Genomic DNA, 24524 nt, shown 5'->3' on the forward strand with positions numbered 1-24524 from the left:
GTAGTTCTATTTTTAACTTTTTGAGGAACTTCCATACTGTTTTCCATAGTAGCTGCATCAGTTTGCATTCCCACCAACAATGCACAAGGGTTCCTTTTTTTCCACATCCTCACCAACATTTGTTGTTTCTTGTGTTGTTGAGTTTAACCATTCTGACAGGTGTGAGATGATATTCCATTGTAGTTTTGGTTTGTATTTCCCTGATGATAAGTGATGTTGAGCATCTTGTCATGTGTCTGATGGCCATCTGGATGTATTCTTTGGAGAAATGCCTGTTCATGTCTCCTGCCCATTTTATAATTGGATTATTTGTTAAAATAAAGTATGATATTTTATTATCCATTTATTTATTTTTATAAAGTATGATTTTAAAAGGAAAAAACAATTTGAGTTGCACTTTTAATGAAAGATAAATCAAGAGTAGAAAATGTTAAAAAGGCAGGAAAATGTAAGGCAAGAACTCCAAAAGAATAAAAAACAGTGCAAGTTAGAACAAAGTACTAAAATAGGGAAGAGCTACAAAGTTTTAAAAACAAGGTAAAAATATATCCTCCAAAAAGATAAAGAACAGATCCATCTGGAAGTAGGCGAGTGACGTGATCTTAAGTGGGTCCTCTAAGCTGGAACAGTTTCCCAGCTCAGGGTCCTCTGTCTAGGCTGCTGAGAGTGGGCTGTCTGTTAATACTGACCACTTTTGTGTAGTGCTCCCGAACCACTCCTCTATCCTTTACCTACTTGTTTCTGTCATTCCTCCCAAGTGCTCCAGGTCGTAGAAATTGCTATCCCCATACAGAGAAGCAAACTAAGGTTTGGATAAGTGCCTTGCTCCACTAGCCCCTTCTGATGCCAAAACCCATGTATATGCTTGATCTTTTTCACTTTTCAAGAAATATTGACATCAATACATCAACAATGTATTGTTGTCATCAACAACAGAGACAATAACAAAATCCCACACCCTTTAATCCTTCCCACTCACCATGTCAAGATTACCCATCAGATTTGGAGAGACTGACATTCTTAGCAAACAGCCCAGCAATAGTAAATGTGCAGTGGGTGCTCTGTTTACCTTAATAACCCTCTGGAGTGTTAAGGTTTTTTTTTTTTTTAAGTTTATTTATTTATTTTGAGAAGAGAAAGAGACTGAGTGCATGCGCGAGCAAGGGAGCGGGCAGAGACATAGAGGGAGAGAGAGAATCCTAAGCAGGCTCGGTGCTGTCAGCACCGAACGTGACACAGGCTCCATCTCACAAACCATGAGATCATGACCTGAGCTGAAAATCAAGAGTTGGGAACTCAACTGACTGAGCCACCTAGGCGCCCATGGAGTGTTAAGTTTTTTTTTTGTTTTTTTGTTTTTTTTTTTATCTCTTCTCCTTTCCCTCACTTTTTTTTGGGTGCAAATTTGATCCCAGTCATTCAAATATTTACCTCAGTTCAGTCTCCTAAATATCTCCTTAATGTGAACACTTTTCTCCTTTTTCACTGCCACTGCTAAGTTCAGGCCGCCATCTTGCCATTCTTTGTATTAATTTCCCATGACTCCTGTAACAAACTACCACATATCAGGTGGCTTAAAACAGCAGAAACTTGTTCTCTCCAGCTGTAGAGAATATCAGCGTTATTGTGCCGAAATCCTGGTGTGTCAGCAGGGCCCCACTGCCCTCCAGAGGCTCTATGGGATGATCCACTTCTCGCCTCCTCCAGCTTCTGTTGGCTGCTGGCATTTCTTAGCTTGTGTCCCATCACTCCAGTCTCTGCCTCTGTGGTCACACGGCCTCCTCCTCCGTGTGTGTCAAATCTCTTTCTCTTACAAATATATGTGTTTGCATTTGGGGCCTACCCAGATAATTTGGGGCAAACTCCCCATCTCAAGATTCTTAATTTAATCACAATTGCGAAGACCCCTTTTTGCCATGTTAGGTGACATTCACAGGTCCCAGGGATTAGGGTGTGACTGTCTTTTGGGGGGCCATTTTTCAGTCTGCCACACCCCAAAACTTTTGCAACCATCTCTGCCTTCTGTCCTCTACTGGGACCCCAAGTTCCTCTAAACACACAGATCAAATCATGTCATTCCCTTGAAACTCTTCAGCAGCCACTTGGCTCTTGGCAGGGTTCTGACACTCTACTGAGTAAGTAGAGTATTCCATCAGAGCTTTTTTTGTGTATTCCATCAGAGCTCTTACCTCGATAGGGACAGTCTCCCTATCACGTATCCACCTTGTACGTGGGATGTTTTTCCTGTGACACACAGTAGGTGCTTAATAAATATGTGTTGAGCCTCTACATCCACCTTGCCAAGAATAATACTCTAACAGAGAGCACTAATCCACCCAGAAGAGTTTTTTGCTGGAGAGGATCATATATGTGAATGCCAAAAGTTCCCACGGATCTTTATTTTTAAGCAGAAACCAAGTATTATGTAATTAAGGGATCAAAGAAAACATTTTCATGCTTATTACATTATTCTGTTTTCTTTCAGGCCATTCCTGTGTTTCTTACTTTGCATAATGTAGCTGAAGTTATCATCTGTGGGCACCAGAAGTGTTTTCGGAAAGAGGTAAATGATAATGCAAAATGCTAGTCTCGCTTCCCTTGCTTTAAATTTCAGAGATGAACTTTTTTTTTTTTTAATGGCCCAAATTAGTGTCTACCTTTTCCTGCCATCTGTTTCCTGTCAGTGGTCAAGACTGCCTGGCAGTCATCACTAATTTCAAGCATCGTGTATTTGACATCTGTTCAGTTCACTGTGCATGTGTGGGAATGCTTGATCTGAATGGCACTCAGCTGCAGGTCTGGGCAGAGCAAGCACCTTGGGATATGAGGAGGAATTTACTGTGGGCCGAGGAATGGGGCCGGGGGTCCTTATTCCCACCCACAATGAACCCCAGGGGCCATAGGGAAACATATCGCAGAGATTCACATAGGGTGAGCATTGGGAGCTCTTGGGAGCTCTTACCCCCCCCCCCCGGGGGAAATCCCCGTTCTTCCCAAGCCCAGCTCTGCCTCACACCAGCTCGAGCAAGTGTCTTTGCTTTCTGTGCCTCCACTGGGGAAAAGGGGACACTAACGACATCTGGCTCATACAGTTGTTGGGAGGACGCAGCGAGGCACATGTGTTAAGTACTTCTGAAAGTTTCTGGCGCCTAGTAGGTATTTATTAACGTTATTAGTGGCAGTTTTAATTTGGTCCTCTTTTGGGAGCTCTTTTTTCTAACATCTGCCCATTTGAGATGGTTTCATATAAAAATGTGGAACTTTCCAACCAGAGAGGCTAGTTGGCCATTCAGGCAGCTCACTTCTTACAGGTGTGTGGGAGAGAGAGGCATCCTTCCCGTGGCCAAGGCCACTCCATACACCTGTGCACCCTGTCATTCCCATCTGCTGCTTGTGGGCAGCTCCATGGACTACCTCCTTATCCTAGATAACTGACCTCTCTCTGTCTCTGCTGGCTGACTTTCCTCAGCCAGTGGACACACTCAGTGCTCTCAGTCCACCAAGGATGGAGTGGGCCTTGGGAGCACCACCAACACTAACCCAGCTCTGAAAGGCAGTGTTTCTAAAACCAACATTGGATGCCAACGCCGGTGCGCTCTCTTGCCTGTGCACCCCTCTGCCTCCGCCCCACCGCGTCCTTGCCCTCCCCCAGCACAGTGTGTGAGGGAGGAAGGGTCAGGTTCAGAGCTGTTCATGGCCTCGTGCCCCTCTCACCCCCAACCTGCTCCTGCTTCTGCCCCCACCATTCCCCTGGAGTTGCTCAGGCTGAAGTCACCGATGGCTGCGTTTATGCGACTTACGTTGGCCTTGTACACCATTCATCAGGTTCACTGCTGCCTTTCCTTGAGTCTCTTGGCCCCCTTGACCTGCTGGTTCTCTTCCCCGGTCTCTGGCTCTTCCTTCTCCCTTTCTTTCGTCTGCCCTTCAGGGTCTCCCAGGGCTCTGTGTCAGGAGCCCTTTGTTCCCATGCACACTCTTTCTGGATAGTCTCACCCACACCCATGGCAGCGCCCCCGCTCCGTTCACTGTGACTCCTGTGTCCCATCTCCAGCCCAGGCCTCTCTCTTGAGCTCAGATCCCCATGGCCTGCTGCCTCTAGCTGTCTGCCCAGCTGTTTCCCGGGCATCTGAAATGCAAAGGGACCAAACCGGAACTGCTGTTTTCCTAACCTGCTTCCTACTTGGCGATCCCATGATCCTGATCATCACCACCCAAGTCAGAAATATAGGGGTTCTTAGAGTCCTGGTTTGGTCGTCTTCCCCCCACCCCTCCACCACACCCTGTTTCTGAATCTGTCCCCTCCTCTCCATTCCCACTGCTGCTGTCACCTTGGTCAGATGCTCATCTGTTTTTCAGGGCTATCTGGCTAGGGGCCAAATGACATCTTGCTCTCCCAAGCCCTTGGGCAGCCAAGTAGGGCCTGGGGTGAGCAGACCTGGCTTGGACCGTCTTTGCGTTGTGTGTGTGCCGTCGCCTGCCATCACCTGCCATCGCCTGCCAGGTGTGCAGTAGTGCCTGGCTGCCTTCCCTGCCTCTGCCCCTGCTTCTCCCCCTGCCTCTCCCCCTCACCTTCCTCCACACTGCACGCAAGTGACCTCCTGATACAGATCCGATCACGTCCCCATGTACTTGGGGACTACGCATGACCTACACAGAGGCATGTAAAGCTTGTCACCACCAGGATACCATCTACCTCTAGGGTTTTAGAAAATCCAGCCACAACCAAACTTCTCATGTTTCCTAGACCATGTCGTGATGTTTTCTTTCTTGTGATCTGTCAGAGAACCTCTTCAACACCATCTCATTTATTCTAAATACGTGCCTACTGTGCCAGGCTCTGAGTCTATAGTAGTGAGGAAGAGGCATGGCCCTACCATTCTGGGCTCCTCGTACGGAGCATCAACCGAGAAGGGAAGACACTAGACAAATCATTACACCCACCTGCTGGATTGTACGGCCCAAGAGGCCACTCTAGGGAAGTGACATTTAAACACAGACAAAGGCTGAACAGGAGTTCAACAGGTGGGGCAAGGGGAGGGCTCCCAGGAAGAGGAGCCATCTGATGCAAAAGGCCAGATGTAGGAAGGGATTTGGCCAGTGAGGCTGGAGCTTGACAAGAAAGAGAGGGTGGCTTAGGATGAGACTGGAGTCGGGACAAGACTTTGAGGCTGGGCTAGGAATGTGGGGTTTATGCTGAGCTCAGTGAACGGCGAGGGTTGGGTGTGAAAGGCCCGAGGGACCGATCAGATTTACAGCGTTGAAAGCTCATCCAGCTGTCTATGGAGGAGAAAGGACTGCAGGAGGTGAGAGGGGACCCTGTGGTGACTCTCGAGGTCTCACGAGGGAGGCTCTCAGTATCTTAGGCTGGTCTGCATGCAGCTGGAGCCTTCCCTGACACCTCAAGGAGCGTGAGCACCTCTCTCTGACTTTATACCTCTCACACCATCTGGCAATTTCCATATTTCATCGATTACATGCTGCTTTTTTTTCACGTTAAAAAAATACTACTGGAGCACCTGGGTGGCTCAGTCAGTTAAGTGTCCGACTCTTGATGTCAGCTCAGGTCATGATCTCACGGTTCATGAGTTTGAGCCTGGCATCGGGTTCTGTGCTGACATTGTGGAGCCTGCTTGGGATTCTCTCTCTCTCTCTCTCTCTCTCTCTCTCTCCCCCCCCCCCCCGCCCCATCCCCTGCTTGCACCTTCTCTCTCAAAATAAATAAACTTTTAAAAAAGTATTCACTACCTATAGTTGGGACGCTTTTACTATCAATGGCCTGCCATGGTCAAATGCTTTCTTTCTTGATAGTATATAAAAGAATGGGGAATTTTACAATCAGTGGCATCTGAGGTTCAATGAAACGCAGTAGGAGTTTCCCTGGGTCTCTGCCTGCTTTCTCAGAGCCCCCCTTGGCAGGGACCACGTGTTCTCTGCAAAGCCCCGAAGTCCAGCCCCAGAATTGCCAAGCTGAATATTCACTAGCCAGTCACTGAGGTCAAGAAACTCACCAAGAGTTGCTCAGGTTCTGGGAGACTGACTCATGCTTCTTATCTTCAAAGTGGACACCTTTGTTGTGAATTGAAAATGAAGATTCATCTGGTCTAGGGAAGAGATCCAGGCATTTCTACAAGGTATTTCTTCCTGGTGGACAAGTCTGATCACATAGTCAAGGCTGCGCGTAAGAAACAGGGTTAGAGAGTCCTCAGGGGTATCTCCATCAGGCAAAAACCAGGGGCCAGACTTCCAGGCTGAGAGGAAGAAACTGGATAAACGCCAAAATATTTTGAATCTTCATCTCCATTTCATCACTAACACTAAACAGCATTGTTTCTTTTTAAAAAAAAATTTAATTCCAGTATAGTTAACATACAGTGTTACATTAGTTTCAGGTGTACAATACAGTGATTCAACAATTCCATACATACATCACCCGGTGCTCATCACAAGTGTACTCTTAATCCCCCTCATCCATTTCACCCATTCCTCCACCCACATCCCCTCTGGTAACCATCTGTTTGTTCTCTATAGTTAAGAGTCTGTTTTTTGCTTTACCTCTTTTTTTTTTTAATGTTTGTTTGTTTTATTTCTTAACTTCCACATATGAGTGAAATCATATGGTGTTTGTCTTTCTCTGACTGACTGACTGCACTTAGATTATACCCTCTAGGTCCATCCATGTTGTTGCAAATGGACAGATTGCATTCTTTTTTATGGCTGAATAATATTTCATTGTATATGTATATGCCACATCTTCTTTAATTCTTTTTTAAAGTTTATTTATTTTCAGGGGCACCTGGGTGGCTTAGTCGGTTGAGAATCCGACTTTGGCTCAGGTCATGGTCTCATGGCTTGTGAGTTCGAGCCCTGCATCGGGCTCTGTGCTGACAGCCCAGAGCCTGGAGCCTGCTTTGGATTCTGTGTCTCCCTGGTGTTCTGCCCTTACCCTGCTCATTCTCTCTCTCTCTCTCTCAAAATAAATAAACATTAATAAATTTTTTTAAGTTTATTTATTTTGAGACAGAGAGAACATGAATTGGGTAGGAGTAGAGAGAGAGGGAGAGAGAGAATCCCAAATAGGCTCTGCACTGTCAGCGCAGAACCCAACTCGGGGTTTGAACCCACAAACTGTGAGATCATGACCTGAGCCGAAACCAAGAGTTGGATGTTTAACCAACTGAGCCACCCAGGTGCCTCAATATGCCACATCTTCTTTATACATTCATCTGTTGGGACACTTAGGTTGCTTCTATAATTTGGCTATTGTAAATAGTGCTGCAATAAACATAGGGGTGCATATATCTTTTCAAGTTAGTGTTTTTGTATTCTTTGGGTAAATACCCACTGGTGAAATTACTGGATCATAGAATAATTCTATCTTTAACTTTTTGAGGAACCTCCGTATTGTTTTCCATAGTGGCTGCACCAGTTTGCATTCCCACCGGCAGTGCATGAGAGCTTCTTTTTCTCCACATCCTCGTCAACACTTGTTGTTTCTTGTGTTGTTGATTTTAGTCATTCTGACTAGTGTGAGCTGATATCTCATTGTAGTTTTGATTTGCATTTCCCTGATGATGAGCAATGTTGAGCATCTTTTCATGTGTCTGTTGGCCATCTGGATGTCTTCTTTGGAGAAATGTCTGTGCATGTCTTCTGCCCATTTTTAATTGGATTGTTTGTTTCTTAGGTGTTGAGTTATATAAGTTCTTTATATATTTTAGATACTACTCCTGTATCACATATGTCATTTGCAAATATCTTCCTCCATTCAGTAGCTTGTCTTTTAGGTTTATTGATTTTCTTTTTTTTTTTTTTAATTTTTTTTTTAATGTTTATTTATTTTTGAGACAGAGAGAGACAGAGCATGAATGGGGGAGGGGCAGAGAGAGAGAGGGAGACACAGAATCGGAAGCAGGCTCCAGGCTCTGAGCCATCAGCCCAGAACCTGATGCGGGGCTCGAACTCATGAACCGTGAGATCGTGACCTGAGCTGAAGTCGGACACTCAACCAACTGAGCCACCCAGGCGCCCCTTGATTGTTTTCTTTATAAACAACATCATTTCTTGTCAGGGCAAATTAGGAAACAATTGCATGGATTACATACATATTTAGTTATTTTTAAAAAAAACCTTTATTTTGGGGCTCCTGGGTGGCTCATTTGGTTAAGTGTACAACTCTTGATTTGGGCTCAGGTCATGATCTCGTGGTTTGTGAGATTGAGCCCCATGTCGATCTCTGTGCTGACAGCACGTAGCCTACTTGGGATTCTCTCTCTTCCTCTCTCTCTGCCCCTTCTCTGCTTGCACACACACATTCTCTCTCTCAAAATAAATAAACATTAAAAAATATTTTTAAAACCTTTATTTCCTTTATCAACGGAATAAACTATAATGAATTGTAGAACATGCAGAGGAAAAATGTCCCAGAAATCAACTGTGATCCTACCTCACAGAGGATACTACTCTATTCTTTCAGACTTTTTTTCTAGGCACATATATAGACATACTTACATAAATGATATACTATCCTATTTTCCTGATCAATTGTCGGGAGTCTCTGTTTGTGTCCTCATTCTACTTACATGGAACATGATGTGTTGGCAAGTATCTGTGTGTAAACTTGTAGGTGATTTCTAGTAGGTTGGCATTAAAAGCTGCTCTGTGATGAGTATTGCCGTGATATTTTCTCAATATGATTCACTTTCCTGATCATTTAGCCTGGAGCCTCAACAAAGTGACCAGATATTACCAGGAACACAGCTGTATATGACACCTCTTAGACTTAACCTATGACTCACACTGAGGCCTCTTTTGTCCATTCTGTGTCAGGTTTCACCAGACTCAAGTCTGGAAAGGAAGGTTGACCTCCTCATGACCTTGTTCCCAGGTTATGAGAATATACTCCATCTGGAGCTGTGGTTCATTGTCATCATCCCTGTTTTTTTGTGCATGCATGCGCAAACACACACACACAGCTTGACTTTTATAAGGTAACGTGTGGTTTGTGGAAATAGTCTTGCTACCTTGCAGATATAGTTGTCACAGTTGAATATTACAATATTGCTACTCATTCTTTTGGTTGTTCAACACTTATTAAGTATATACTCTATATCAAACATTTGGCTATGGAGGTATAGCGGACACATTGGTCACCCTCACAGAACTCAGCTAAATGGAAGAACCAACATGTAAACACACTCTGTGATGCCCATAGAATGTCATATGGGCTGAAACGGGTGTGGAGGGACCAGAGGTGACCACTGGTAAGTCTGTTTGGAAGGGTCAGGGGCGAGATTTGAACCCAGTCACACAGATGGTAGGAATTTTCAAAGTGCAGGGAGAAAGGGCACTCCAGTCAGGCAGAGGGAGCAGCAAATGAAGGTAGTGGTTTGAAAGGGCCGGTGAGGTGCCACCGCAGGACTGGCAGCCTGGCTGTGGCAGAATAGCATCACAAAAGGTCAGCCTCTGGAGCTAGATCACCAAACCCAAACCCTGTGACCTTGGACAAGTTAGCTAATTTCTCAGTGCCTTGGTGTCCGCATCTGTAACATATAACCTGAGACTTAATTAACCCAAAATGAAATAAGTCAATAGCTGTAGAGGGCTTAGAACAACACCGGCCCAAAGTAGGTAGCCCTCATGGTAATTTAGCTGACCCCCGGTTATGTTAGCTATTTATTGTTATTTTTGGTGGTATGCCTTTTGAGAAGTTATACTGACCCATTCAGAACACTGAGGTATCACGAGGACTTATCACCGGGTGACTTTGGGACTGAGGAGCCTCAGAAGATGAACACCCTGACATCAACTCCTCAGTTGTTTTTGGAGCCCTAGGAGACGGGGCTCAATAATGCATTTATTGCTTATTTTAATATCCATATCTCAGGTTCTGGCTCCTCTGGCCAGAGGTGTTTATTTATTAAAAAATTTTTTTAATGTTTATTTTTGAGAGAGAGAGCACACATGAGTGGAGAAGGGGTAGAGACAGAGGGAGACAGGAGATCTGAGGCAGGCCCCACGTTGTCAGCGCAGAGCCTGATGTGGGGCTCTAATTCACAGAACCACGAGATCATGACCTGAGCCAAAGTCAGACATTTAACTGCCTGAGCCATCCAGGTGCCCCAAGACATGTTTAAAATAAAATAAAACAAGCAGTCTCTCTCCTGAGAAATGGGTGAACTGTTTTTTTTTTTTTTTTAATTTTTTTCAACGTTTATTTATTTTTGGACAGAGAGAGACAGAGCATGAATGGGGGAGGGGCAGAGAGAGAGGGAGACACAGAATCGGAAACAGGCTCCAGGCTCTGAGCCATCAGCCCAGAGCCTGATGTGGGGCTCGAACTCATGTACCGTGAGATCGTGACCTGGCTGAAGTTGGACGCTTAACCAACTGCGCCACCCAGGCGCCCCTGGGTGAACTGTTTCAAGCACTGTATTGATTTGCTGCCCTGTGTGAGAAGCCCCTAGACAGACACTTGCTGGGTGAACGTGTTTACTATTCATGGAAGAGCTGGGACGTGCTTTTTGTCTTATTGCTACTTTCCTGCCAAACTGTTGAGATGTTGATTACATTTGGTTCTTTTAATGACACATTTCCCTACTGAAGGGATAAGTGTCCCCACCAGGTGGCAGTAGAGTCAAGGTTGGCGTGGCCAGCTGAGGCAGGTTCGGCACACAGATGCAAGCCACTCCTTTGCATACAAACAAGATCTATTTATTAAAACAGTACAAACTGGATTATTTAGTAATGCATGAAAACTGAAGATAGCCTTCATAGAAAAACATGTTTCCTTGTCAGTGGTTCACGTTAAAAAAAAAAAATTGAGATATAATTGACATATAACATTATATTAGTTTCAGGTGTACAATATACCGGCTGGATATTTGTATGTATTGCAAAATGATCACAATAAGTCTAGTTAACATGCATCACCATAGGTAGTTATAAAATTTTTTTTCTTGTGATGAGTACTTTCAGGATCTACTCTCTTAGCAACTTTCAGATCTAAGATACGGTATTAGTAACTATGGTCACCATGTTGTACGTTACATCCCCAAGACTTATTTCTTTTATAACTGGAAGTTTGTACTTTTGAGTGCTTTAATTTTAACAGACTTTTTTTTTTTTTTCAACGTTTATTTATTTTTTTGGGACAGAGAGAGACAGAGCATGAACGGGGGAGGGTCAGAGAGAGAGGGAGACACAGAATCGGAAACAGGCTCCAGGCTCTGAGCCATCAGCCCAGAGCCTGATGCGGGGCTCGAACTCACGGACCGCGAGATCGTGACCTGGCTGAAGTCGGACGCTTAACCGACTGCGCCACCCAGGCGCCCCTAATTTTAACAGACTTTTAAAAAAATGTTTATTTATTCTTGAGGGAGAGGAAGAGAGAAACACAGAGAGAAAAAAACACAAGTTGGGGAGGGGCAAAGGGGAAGGGGTCAGAGAATCTGAAGCAGGCTCTGTGCTGACAGCGGAGAGCCCGATGTGGGGCTCAAACTCATGAATTGTGAGATCATGCCCTGAGCCGAAGTTGGATGCTTAACTGACTGAGCCACCCAGGCACCCCGAGTGCTTCATTTTTAAACAATATGTTCATACTTCACTTTCCCTGAACTAGAGTAATAAAAACTACAGTTTGTCCTCAACTAGCAAAGTAATCCTTTTGAAATGACCAGAATTAATCTGTCATTTCCTCTATCAAATGTAGAAAAATCTGTGCTTTTCCTTGCTAGAACTTTTTTCCTGAGTGCAAAGGACTAATTCCCTTTAGATGACTAATAAAAAGGAGAGGCTAAAGGTAGAGTCTGCATTAGAATTTCCTAATTTCAGAGAGCTTTAAATGCCAATTTCCCCAGTCTGCCCTTTCTCTCTTTTTGGGGGCGGTGGGGGGAGTTAACTGTTCTTTCTCCATTTTCATGTTTCTTCACTTATACATCATCCCCGAGGATTTATAACACTGCCCAGAGTCAGAGCCAGATTAATGAAAGGAAAATATAAGGAGATAGATTGGAACAGAAGTTGAACAAGAGCTTAATTTCTCTTCTTACACAGGTCACATCAATTTCTCTCTTTTTTCTTGGTGTGTAAGATATTTGAAGGCTTAGCCCTGGCATCATTTTGGGGTTTTGGGTTTAATTCCAGTGGTGAGGGTAGTAAAACTGCACACCCAGAGTGCTTTGCCCAGATGATTCAACTCTGGACCTCTGAGTCATTCTTCATGTGGTCCAAGCAGAAAAAGCCCCAAGAAATACTGAGGTGCAGCAAATGCTTAAGGCCCCGATAAGCTTACTCAAAACTTATTTGCCTCTGGATCTAAATATTTCCTTTTAGGGGCGCCTGGGTGGCTTAGTCAGTTAAGCGTCCAACTTTGGCTCAGGTCATAATCTCGTGGTTCATGGGTTTGAGCCCCATGTCGGGCTCTATGCTGACAGCTCAGGGCCTGGAGCCCGCTTCGGATTCTGTGTCTCCTTGCTCTCTGCCCCTCCCGCACTCATGCTCAATCTCTATCTGTCTTCAATAATGAATAAACCTTAAAAACAATTAAAAATAAAATATTTTCTTTTAAGGGGAAAAAGAATTTTTAAATAGTAACTATAAGTCTCTTTATTTTCATACAGAAAACTTCTCCTGCAAAGATCTGTAGGTAAGTTTAAAAAACCCCAAAAACCCACAGCCCTCTAAAATAGAAGATTTAACCTAATTTTAACTGTTGATGATAAACTGTTGGCAGATTCCTATTTGAGAGTGGACAGAATTTATTATATATGCTTATATATCCCTATTTTGTGTCTTATTCTAAATTTTACTCTTTCTCTCTTTGTGTATTTTCCCCTGAATATTCTGTTCCGAAGGGGAAAATAACGTGTGCTAGATTTCAGCTGCTGTCGCCCAAACCTTCACTAAGAGTTGTGCGCTGCTGATGGGAGAAGTAAAATGGAAAACATGGGAATGACTTAAAATTTGAAAAATATTTGTTTGCAACTTAATGGGTTTTTATGATTCCCGTGGTGGAAAAGTGCTGGCTGCAAGGTCAGGGATCTGAGTCGTCCTCTTGGGCCACGGCAAAGTGACTCAGGGCAGACTTCACAGCCCTCTGTGCCTCATCGCCTCGGCTGGAACACGAACCGGGCTGGACCCTCAGGCGGTCCCTGTGCCTCCAGTGTGCTGACTGCCTTGTTCTCTAGCTGCTTCCGGCTTCCTCTACAATAGCCACGAAGCTCATTCTTGAAGATAGGAAACTAACAGACACACGGATTTAGGACTTTTTGTTTTGCTTTTATTACAGGCTGCTACTTGGAAAAAAAATAACAACAACACTGTCAGGACTCATTCTCTTGTTTAAAAGATTAGCAGGTGTTAAAGAGAGGCATTAAAACCCACTAATACCTGATATATTAAGGTATTGCTCAAGGCCCGGTTTGGTGGGAAAACCAGGTGCTGTCTCACACCTGGCTGGCCCCCATCTTCTCTCAGCCCCAAGGGCTGTTTAACACTCACTGCCTGTGGATGGGGAAGGATCCTATATTCTATAAAGTCTTCTACTATAGGTAGACACCCAGTCCATTAGAGTTCTCTTCTCCTTCCACCTGCCTCATCCTATGTGGTCCCAGAAACCCTTCCGACAGCCTCCCTCCACTCACCACACCCTTTGCCTCTGAGTGCCTTGGTAATCTGGTGCCTTGGAGTCTTCTTGAAGCCATTTGTGTGCCTTCTTAAGAGTTGGCAAGGCTTTAGGATGGGGATGGGCTGGAGTGGAGGACCTTCCTGTGACTCAGGATGTTCCCTGTCATCCTGACCTTCCCAGGGTTGTGAGGTCCCAGCTCTGAGGAGTCCTCTGTACCGGTTCCCCTGCCTCGGTCCAGCCGGCCATGCGGGGTGGGTTATGCATATTTGGCAGGAATGCCGTCTGAGTGACGTTGGGTCCTTTCAGGATTTCGTATCAGGAGGCACATGATGTACATCTGCCCTCTCATTGGACATGTTAAGTTTGATCACTTGGCGAAGGTGCTGCACCCAAGGTTTTAATGTGCTTTCTTTTGCCCAAGTGCTATAACTACAGCCTGATTGCCCAGTTTTCCACTAGTGTATTTTTGGGCATCTGCAGTTTGAAAAAAATCTCCTTTTATTATCTATTTCACCGGCATCCTGTTTTTCTCCAGTGAGCCAGCTGTGGTTTTACAAATGCCTGTGTCTGGGGAAAGGCCAGCTGAGCACCAGGGAAGAAACTGTCTGGTCACCAGTGGAGCACATGGTTGACAACTACCTACTGGGGTTCTCAGAGGAGGGATGGGGGAACAGGGCTTGGTCTCGCAGGGTCTTGGCCTCATCTGTGCTCCACTCGATGTGTTTCAATCTCCACGGTCTCTGGGAAACACTTTGATGTTGAAAAGTGAAGCTGCCTGTTTTATCTCCCTTTGCACAGTGCCCTCTTCCTCCTGGCTGCTGCAGGATGCCTCCCCTTCAACGACTCCCAGGTCAGTTCAAGTGCATTCATTTTGCCTTCCAAGTGTCTTTTACTCTCTGAAGCCTGCATGTATGAGCAGAACTTTCTAGTCCTTCTAGAATCAGAAGAACCCTAGTCTGTACAAATGCATTTCAAAGCTCCGGGCCGGGTACCTCTTGGCCAGGTTAACATCTTTTCCTCAGGCTATTGCCTTCTCCCCAAGGCTGTGGCAATGCAGCGGGGCTCTGGCCTGTGGGTGCTGTGGTGGGTGCAGTCTGCCCTCTGTAAGTGCTTGGAGGACCCACAAGCCAGTGCCCAAGTTGCCTTAGCCTCATGCATTGAGGCAAAGTTGATTTTCCCCCTCAGCCAAGGGCCTCATCTGTAGAGTGATTTTCACTTTGTTATCCTGAGTTTTTCTTTATTAGGCACTGAGGACCCACCTCTACCCCCCAGTACTGTCATCTCATTAGTGGGTCTCTTTTCTTTCTTTTCTCCCTCAGCAATTATTAAGTCCCCATCAAGTGTCAGGCATTGAGCCAGGCTCTGGGGACACAAAGAAGAATTGTCCTCATCCAGGCAGAGTCTAGACAGAGCGAAGGGGAGGGGGACAGATAATAAACAGATAATTACAACAGGGAGGCCAGAGCTCTGTCCTGGGGAGATATGGGATGTTGTGAGGCACCTAAGAAGACTCAGGGACCCAGAAAGGAGGAATAGCTAACAATTATAGGGAGCTAACTATGTGCCAGGCTCTGTGCCAATGTTTTACAAGTCTTATTTTATTTAAAATCTCACAGTGTTATGAGGAAAGGGACTATTATTATCTCCGCTACAGAGCTAAAGAATAATGAGGCCCCAGGACACCTGGGTGGCTCAGTCAGTTGAGCGTTCAGCTCTTGATTTTGACTTGGGTCATGATCTCACAGTTTGTGAGTTCACACCCCGCGTTGGGCTCTGTGCTGACAGTGAGGAGCCTGCTTGGGATTCTCTGTCTTCCTCTCTCTCTTCCCCTCCCCACTTATGCTCTCTTTTTCTCAAAAATAAATAAATATTTTAAAAAGAAAAGAATAATGAGGCCCCAAAGGTCCCCAGCTAATGAATAAGTGGGGATTTTAGAATTGATACCAGATGTATCTGGTATGATAGCCCTGCTCTGCTATCGGACCAAAATCTTGAAGGGTGAGGAGGAGTTGGGTGGAGAACAAAGCAGGTGTGGGCACAGTCCTGGAGCTGTCCTGAGTATTCTGTGATTCAAATTTAGTGAGCACATCTTATGTGCATGCCTCTGTGCCAATTCCTGCCCTGTGGGAATTTACAGTCTAGTGGATGGTAGAGAAAGAGACAGGTGACAAGTGAAATAGAGCATGTCAGATGAGATAAGCTTCTGTGGAGAAAAATAAGGAAGGGAAGAAGAGAGGGAGTGCCCCCCCAAGTTGGTGGAGGGGGAGCATTCATGCTTGGGGAAGTACAAATTCTTTCCCTGGAGGTACAGTAGATAGGAATGGGCTTGTCAGAGAGATCCTTGGGTGTCATGAGTTTGAAGTTAATCCTAAAGTCCCTGGGGGACTGGTGAATGATTTTAAGCCATAGGCAACACCATTGGATTAGCCTTTTAGAGACAGTGTGAGGACAGTGTGGAGAATGGGGCAAGGGGTGTTGGAGACAAAGAGCCCTGTTAGGAAGATTTTGTAAGCAACCAGCTGAGAAATGAGGACAGACTGGCCCAAGACCCCGAGAGTCCTGTTGTGGAACCCTTGCTTGGCACTGTGCATCCGTTATTTAGGGTTTCCAAGTGCTATGCTGGATCCTGTTTGTCTATACTTACAGCCGCTTTTTTTTTTTTTTTAATCCTGTGTTACAGTTTGATCCAGATGGATATTTCTGGGCTGTAATTCACTTATTCTGTGTAGGTAAGTTTTAAAAGAATGCTTACTTAATAATTGAGGCTTATTATTTTGACCTTATCATATATGTCCACTTTTCAGTGACTCTGAGCAATAGGAAGATTAAAGACCAGGTGTCCATGGGAATCTACCCCCAAAACCACGAGCACACTTTACACACTGTATGTATGTTCGCCAATTTGACAATAAATTATATTAAAAATAAAAATTAAAAAAAAGACCAGGTGTCAGGATTAAAATTACATGGGCATTTTCTGATCTGATTTTCCTGTTTTGGAGTTTTCTTCAAATATTTTCATTTCTGATATAGTCTCCTCTTTTTCTCGACAAACATTAATTAACTCACCATGGCTTGGGCCCCACTTGCTCAAGTCTACTTGCGACATGCCGGTTGGTGTTCTCAAAAAGTGGTGAGGGAGATCCAGAAGTTTGGGTCAGAAACACCCTCTTTCAGCAGTATACCCGAAGAAAAGCAAGGGAGGGAAATAAAAAGCCTGTCTGACTTTATTTCAAATCATACGCTCAGTGTTTCCTGTCTGCTGTCGTGGAGGGAAAGCAGTGCCCTGACTTTGTTACACACAGTTCAGAGATCCAGTGTTTCTTTCTCCTGGGCACCCTGCAAAGGAAGCCGAAAGCTTCCTGTTAATTGTCTCCTTCTGCTGATCTCAAGCCTTCCTGGCCCAGCACTCTTCGGTACTGAACTTTTATCACAGGGATTGTGGCTTTCACATCCTGGAGCCCTCCAGTGTTGTTGTCGCCCCCTGTTGGCTGTGGATGTCCCTCGTGGGAAGGGTGGCCCTTGTCCATGGGGTTTTCATGCTTCCCTGGAATTGCCTGCAGCCCTTTATGCAGAATGCCCTGTGCCAGTAACACCCATTGCTTCGTTTTCAGGGGCTTATAAGATATTGCAGAAGTCCTGGAAACCCAATGCGTTAAGGTAAACTTTAAAATTTTTTTAAAGTTTATTTTATTTTTTTGAGAGAGAGATAGAGAGCAAGCAGGGGAGGGGCAGAGAGCAAGGGAGGCAGAATCCCAAGCAGGCTCCCACACTGTCAGCACAGAGCCCCAAGGGGGTCGGAACCCACAAGCTGTGAGATCATGACCTGAGCTGAAATCAAGAATCGGACACTCAACTGATTGCACCACCCAGGCAACGCTAAAGTAAAATTTAATTAATTCATTTATTTTTTTTTAATGCTTATTTATTTTTGAGAGAGATAGAGACAGAGTGTGAGCTGTGGAGGGCCAGAGAGAGGGGGAGACATAAATTCTGAAGCAGGCTCTACAGAGCTCGATGTGGGGCTCAAACTCATGAACCGTGAGATCATGACCTGAGCCAAAATCAGATGCTTAACCAACTGAGCCACTCAGGTGCCCTAAGGTAAACTTTTAAAGTGTGGTGAGTTCTTGTTTGGTTAAAGCAAAGAGGTGAGGCCCATAGTGTCGTGAGCTTGTTCTGTTCAGCCAGAAACTCTGCAAGTCTGGGTTGTGGTCAGGGCACAGCAGCCTGGGGCCCCCAAAGCCATTTGTCCTGCTGTTGGGCTGTTCCAGGCGGGGTCCACCAGCACCTGATCGTACCAATGATGTTTGAAGAGCAGGGGGTCCTCTACCCTCTCCCTTCAGAGGCAGCGTTCAGATGACATTTTTATAACAATTGTGTGACTCACTGCTTTGGGCCCTAGTTAACTTCTTCCAACTCAGAGACCAACTCTTTTTTCTGGTTTCCTCAGCCCCTTCCTAACTTGACTTTGTTTAGACCCAGAAATTCCCCAGTCTGTTCTGGGGTAAAATGAAGCCTCTATTGTGGGCAGTCAACATACCAGCCTTGGCAAATGTAAATGGAAGAGACGGGAGTCCCGGTGTGAGTTGGGCTGCAGCTGGGAGGTCAGAGGCCCTAGACTGGCCTCACTGGCCTCTCGGTTTCAGGGCCCGCTGGTGGGCCTGAAGGGAAGGACCCCTGGGAGAGGGTTATACTCGGAGGCTGTGACTTGGGTCCCTAGAGCACCTTTCCTTCTTTTAATGAAGTGTTTCTGCAGCAAGAAGCCAGTGGAGTTGCCAGATAAAATACAGAATGCCCAGTTAAATTTGAATTTCAGATAAGTAGTGATCCTTTTTTTAGTGTAGCTATGTCCCAGGCAATATTTGGAGCATACTTAAACATGATTCTTTATCTGAGATTCAGATTTATTTGGGTGTCCTATATTTTTACTGGTCAAATATGGCAGCCCCAGGAGCCAGTCCAGTGGCCTGAGACTTGACATTCCTTTTTAAGGAGGCAAAATACATGTAGAAGATAATCTGCCACAGGTGAACATGTGTGTGATAGCACCAAACTAGGAAACGTGTTTTAAAAATGAGCCAGGGGCGCCTGGGTGGCTCAGTCGGTTAAGTGTACGACTTCTGTTCAGATCATGATCTCGAGGTCCTTGAGTTTGAGCCCCTCATTGGGCTCTGTGCTGACAGCTCAGAGCCTGGAGCCTACTTCTGATTCTGTGTGTGTGTGTGTCTTTCTCTGACCCTCCCCCACTCACACTCTGTCTCTCTCTCTCTCTCTCTCTCTCTCTCAAAAATAAATAAACATTAAAACATTTTTTTTTTAAATGAGCCAGGAACTAATTTTGAATATACTCGTTTGGTATACTTGTTATACCATTTATTGACAATTTTTAAATGTAGAAACTTAACCATAGATATAATTTATTAGTAGAAGGTGACTATTTTGTGTATGTAAAACACTTCTACTATTTCACATGTTTTATCTTTTTTTTTCTTTTTTCTCATTCCTTAGTGACATTGACCAGCAGTACTTAAACTACATGTTCAGGTAAAATATAATTTACATTTTCAAAGAACAACTCATGTCTTTCTGGCGCTAATGGATTTTTATTTTCCAATATTTTGATTCTGAGCCGATATGCCTACCAGAAAGGCAAGCTAAATAATTTGTGAGATGACTTAAAGTCGAGGAGACCAAATCATAGTTCTGTCCGTAGACTAGGCAAGAGGGACCTCTGTCTGGCTCCGTACTTCAGAAGGCCATGCTTCTTCCCATGGCTTATGGAGTCTGTAAGGCTAAGGGGACATTTCTTCCCAGGGCCCATACCATCCTTTCTAGCCTGGGATCTAGAATTCCCTGCTCAATTGGTCCCGAGCTTGATTCCAAGGCCTCCTTGGGTCTGTCTTCCCAACTCTTTCCTAGACCCAAGAAGTGTCCAAAACCAGGCTGTTAGTGGGGGAGGAGGGTGTGCATGGAGGGTGGATTTGCAGGCTGATGTGTCCACACACAAGCGTGTGAGGCCTCAGTGTGCAGGAAGGAGCCTGGGGTGGAAAGAGAAGGGGGCTCACTGGGAGCCAGGAGCCGGAGGCTGGATCTGTCCATGCGACCACATTCTGATATGAAGCTCTAAGGACTCCAAGAATTCTGAGTTCTAATCCAGGCTTCCAGGTTGTTTTGAAGGTATATTTATTTATTAAGATAGAATTAAGTTTGAAGCTTGATTTATAATATTTAAATATGGTATATGGACTGTTGTTCATATACCATTGGCGAAAGCCAAGCAAAGAATAGGGCTCTGTCAGCTAAATAGAACAGCTGCCTAGTGTTTTTGGGGGTTAGTGGTCGCTGACTGGGACCTAGCTGAGAAGGAGCATGAGCTCTGCCATGGAGAGCCCAAGTTTGCACGAATGCAGCCATGCTTGGGAAGATGACCCGGGCTGGGGATGTGCCTCTCAGCATTTGGTCATGCTGATTTCTGCAGGAAGTTCATCTTAAAACGTTCAACATGAGCTGTACTCTCCATCTGCAGATAAAGCTCATAAATATCAGTTTATTAAAATGCCGTTTTTGAAAGGATCCACTCCAAGCATGGCTATAGGCCTCTTTTGTACTCTGCTGAAAACAGTCATTAGTTCCACTCTGCCCAGACATACCAGCAGCCTTTTTCAAGAGATTCTTCTGAAAATGCAGAAGGCTCTTGATGTTTAAAATGTTTCCATGACATCAGAACACGCTGGCAGTTCTTTTTCTCCCCAGAACTTATTATAGTCTGCTCGAGTGGCAAAGGAATAAGGGGATGGAAAAGTGAGCCTCTGTGACCCCTGACTCATTCTTCTGTCAGCCCAGCTCCTTCCCCTCCAGTAAGGACACTCATTGCCTGTGAGCCTGGTGCCAAAGGCTTCCTGGCTGGGCCTGCCCCGCACCCCACTGAAGAAGCCACGATTCTGTTTCCAAGGATTTCAGTACAAGTGATGAAGATATGTGAATCAGAACGAGGGCTGCCGTTCAGTTTCCTGTGGGCACTGGACACTGAGGCCATCAGCACCCAGAGAACTGGGATCCTTCAGATCCCTAAGGCAGCTGTGCTGGTCTGTCAGCCAGAAGCTCTGCCTGACAGAGCCAACAACTGGTTTGATCTCCCTTTAAAAAAAAAAAAAAATGTAAGCTTATTTATTTTGAGAGAGAAAGAGAGAGAGAGCACAAGCAGGGGAGAGGCAGAGACAGAGAGAATCCCAAGCAGGGTCCACACCACCAGCGTAGAGCCCAACGCAAGGCTTGAACTCATGAGCCACGAGATCATGACCTGAGCTGAAGTCGGATGCTTAACCCACTGAACCACCCAGGCGCTCTCCTGGAAAGTCTTTTTTAAGTAGACTCCATGTCCAACGTGAAACTTGAACTCATGACCCCGAGATTAAGAGTCACGTGCTCTACCGACTGAGCCAGCCAGGTGCCCCCTGGGAATTTAACTTACCCTCTACAAATTTAATTTTGTGGCAAAAGTAGATTCAGCTCACACCCAACAGCTATTTTTTTAGATTGCAGCCTATTTGTAATTCACAGTTTGCTTTGTTTAGTTTACAAATATTCTTGGAAGATTAGGTGAGTGTGATAATTCTTGGTGGCATGGATGACCTCAGAGTGGGGCATAGATCCTCCGTCCGTCACGGGGTACGTTCAACCCTCTTGTCAAAATCTGAGGCATCTTGGGAGATTCTCACCCTCTCACTGACAAGTTGGATTTAGGCAGAATGAGACCATTCAGTGCAGATAATTTGCATTTAGGCTAATTTCACTCTTTCCAAGTAGAATGGGTGGAAATGTACGTTGTGATTTTTCAGTGCTGGGAAAGACTTCTTCACTGCTCTGCTGTTTCTTTTTTCAGTGTGGTGCTCCTGGCAGTTGCATCTCATCCGACAGGTAAGTCGGACTGTTTTATGTGGCCCATTCAACCCAGTGCTCTGACACCGCACCCTCCCCGCCCCCTTATTATCCCTAAGGGACGTTTTGTAAGAGAATGTGGTTTGCCTTCAGGATGGAAGCTCAGGGGTTAGGCACGGCCCACATACTTGAACCTGGTCTCGAGGACCCATTGTGGATTTATCGCCCATGAATTTATTCTTACCCTTTCTTCAATTTTGTTGTCTGTGTTTTCATCTGGTGTGGTCTCAGATGTACAGAAAGGCTTATCTGCCTTTACTTTGTAAAACTAGTGCTCACCTTCTCCACTTCTAAAGTTCCTTCTTCAAACATCCAGAATCGCTCTTCAATCCTAGTGCTAAAGGATTTGGTGAGAAAGTTCAAATTCACCCTACTTCTAATTGACCTCCTTTCATACCTTTTTATCGTATATTAGCCTGCAATATTCAAGATTCCTGATTAAGGAAGTCAAGTTTTTTTTTTTTTTTTTAACGTTTATTTTTGGGACAGAGAGAGACAGAGCATGAACGGGGGAGGGGCAGAGAGAGAGGGAGACACAGAATTGGAAACAGGCTCCAGGCTCCAAGCCATCAGCCCAGAGCCTGACGCAGGGCTCGAACTCCCGGACCGCGAGATCGTGACCTGGCTGAAGTCGGACGCTTAACCGACTGCGCCACCCAGGCGCCCCAAGGAAGTCAAGTTTTAAAGCTTATCTTTACCTTGTTGCTGCCTTGGTTACTCTATAGTGGTTTTTCAGATTCAGGAATTGCCCACAATACTCTATTCCATTGTGGTTTTTTACCGTTTTGAAGTTGGTGCCAAAGATAATGAAATAGTATCTGTGTGCAGTATGGCTGGAAATACATGTTTTCTTGGCCATGCTCCTTAAACTAATGTTTGTTGGCCATTTGCTGTGCGTGAGACATTTCCCGAGCTCTCAGAGTCTCAGTTAAAATGAGAAAGGTGAACCGGGTTGTTTCTAAGGCCCTTTCTAGCTCCTATGGTGCCCAAAACAATGAAAGGTTTCTGTTGGTGCTTTTAGCTGCTTCAAACTCTTTGAATTAGTATCTTGAGGGAACTGTCGAGAGTGACTCAGTGTTTCTAGATTGTATGTGACCCATCCAAACCGTGCCTCATGAGGATAATTTGAATTACCTTTTTCTCAATGCATTAGTCTACACTTGCCCACACTGATGCGCATCTATTTTCTGCCCGTTCCCACAGTCTAGTGTTATCTCCAGACTCTGAGGTTTGCTGTGGAGTGCTCTCTGCATTCTCGTGTGTTGAAAGCCTATCCTTTGTAAAATAAAAATCATATGGACCCCATGGTGTTGACCCTGAACAGTCTGCTCACCCATACTGCTGGTTGTCTGCCTTTACATGCTCTCTTGTCATTCTTTCGCGCATGGCCAGGAGGTTGCCACCCACCAGACATTGCAGAGCCCCCTAAGGAACCTCCCCTTTGAGATGTGTTTCAGTGAAAGCCTTTGGAAAGTTCCTGGTTCTGCTTGGTTTGCATGCTTCTTGCTCCCTGAGTGATTATTGGTGGATTTGGGCGAATGGTTCTCACCTCAAGAAATCCCTCAGCCTTTCAACCAAGAGGTGATGCTTGTTCGTTGTTACTCATGATTCTCAGAGCTGGAAGGAATCTTAGTGATTATCCTTGGTGCCGTCATATTTTACAAATGAAGAAATTGAAGCCCAGAGCAGTTAAGGGACATGGCCGAGATGGTGCAGGGGAGGTGAATAGCAGAGAGAGACTGGAGTTTAGGTCTCCTGACCCTTCTCTCAGGTTTTTCTTTTTAAATGCTTCTTTTTCAGTGATTCTACAGTTTATTATAAAGTCTCTGGAGTGAGTGAATACCTTCAGTGTTACTAAACTTCCTTGTGGAGCTTCTCTTGGTTTTGATGAAGTTTTTGGGGTGATAGTGGGGTTCATGGGGGTCTGGAGCCCATGACAAAGAAAGAATTATTGAAGACATCTTTGGTGCAAAAAGGTGATTTTACTAAAGCATGGAGACAGGACCCGTGGGCAGAAAGAGCTGCCCAGGGACCATGAAGAGAGACTGGTTATATACTATGGAGTTGGGGAGGTAAAGTCCATGGGAAGTTTCTAGTGAGCTTTTCGTATGCTAAAGAAGACTCCCAGGATAGTGGAGGCCTAGCTATTGTCAAGCTAAGGTTGTTTTTCCCTCTAGCAAAGCATTAGCATTAAAACAGTAGGAAGTTCCTGGAAAAACGTTTTACTCTGCCAGCCTCAAGTGTTTGTCAAGGGGCTGCAGGTTATAAGGAAATTTAGTTCTATCTGCCATTTCCTTCTGCCTTTGATTCCCACATCACTATGGAGGGGTAATGGAGACTTAGGTCCTGCAGGACTATGATCTCTATCAGTTAACCATTTGTTTTTTCCCTTTCCTTCATTCTTGGGCAGCCAAGGAGTGGGAGGAATATCACACATATCCCACCTGGGGGTTGGGGGGTGGGCAGGGCTGCGGCCTGTCAGCTTGCCTTATGCTCTCTCATCAGTTTGAGGGCCATTTTGTCTACCAGTTTCTGAGCACAGTGATGCTGGTAATAGTTTATACAGTTTGGCCAGCAATCCCACATTTCATCTTGAGTTATTGCTAAACTTTTTAGGTCAATGCAAGAATATCTTGGGCACTTACTTACTCTCTGGGAACACAAAGTGGTCAGTAGCCTATGGTTGCAGAATGGCCTAGGCAGAAGAGTAATTTAAAATAGGCCCCTCGGGGCACCTGGGTGGCTCAGTCTGGATAAGCATCAGACATTGGCTCAGGTCACGATCTCATGGTTTGTGAGTTGGAGCCCATGTCAGGCTCTGTGCTGACAGCTCAGAGCCTGGAGTGTGCTTTGGCTTCTGTGTCTCCCTCTCTCTCTGCTCCTCCTCTGTTCATGCTCTCTTTCTCTCTGTCTCACACACAAAAAAATTAAACATTCAAAAAAAAATTTTTTTTAAATA

General features: G+C 45.1%; 1 protein-coding gene across 5 annotated transcripts in view; it reads left to right on the forward strand.

The window, feature by feature from the left end:
• The window catches only part of SLC35D4 (solute carrier family 35 member D4), a 136710-nt gene that overhangs the window by 37554 nt on the left and 74632 nt on the right, over positions 1 to 24524 (forward strand). For all 5 annotated transcript variants that reach the window (XR_005791693.1, XR_005791694.1, XM_040479230.1 and 2 more), the window contains exons 5-11: positions 2486 to 2563; positions 12618 to 12643; positions 14423 to 14474; positions 16305 to 16353; positions 17239 to 17284; positions 19136 to 19171; positions 21510 to 21544. Coding sequence is in view for 3 of the 5 variants with exons in the window: in XM_040479230.1 (XP_040335164.1) it covers positions 2486 to 2563; positions 12618 to 12643; positions 14423 to 14474; positions 16305 to 16353; positions 17239 to 17284; positions 19136 to 19171; positions 21510 to 21544 (322 nt within the window). In the remaining 2 variants the exon portion in view is untranslated. The remainder of the gene's footprint in view (positions 1 to 2485; positions 2564 to 12617; positions 12644 to 14422; positions 14475 to 16304; positions 16354 to 17238; positions 17285 to 19135; positions 19172 to 21509; positions 21545 to 24524) is intronic.

Source organism: Herpailurus yagouaroundi, unplaced genomic scaffold (genome assembly GCF_014898765.1).
Source record: "Herpailurus yagouaroundi ecotype Mexico unplaced genomic scaffold, PumYag 142, whole genome shotgun sequence".
Classification (NCBI taxonomy): domain Eukaryota; kingdom Metazoa; phylum Chordata; class Mammalia; order Carnivora; family Felidae; genus Herpailurus; species Herpailurus yagouaroundi.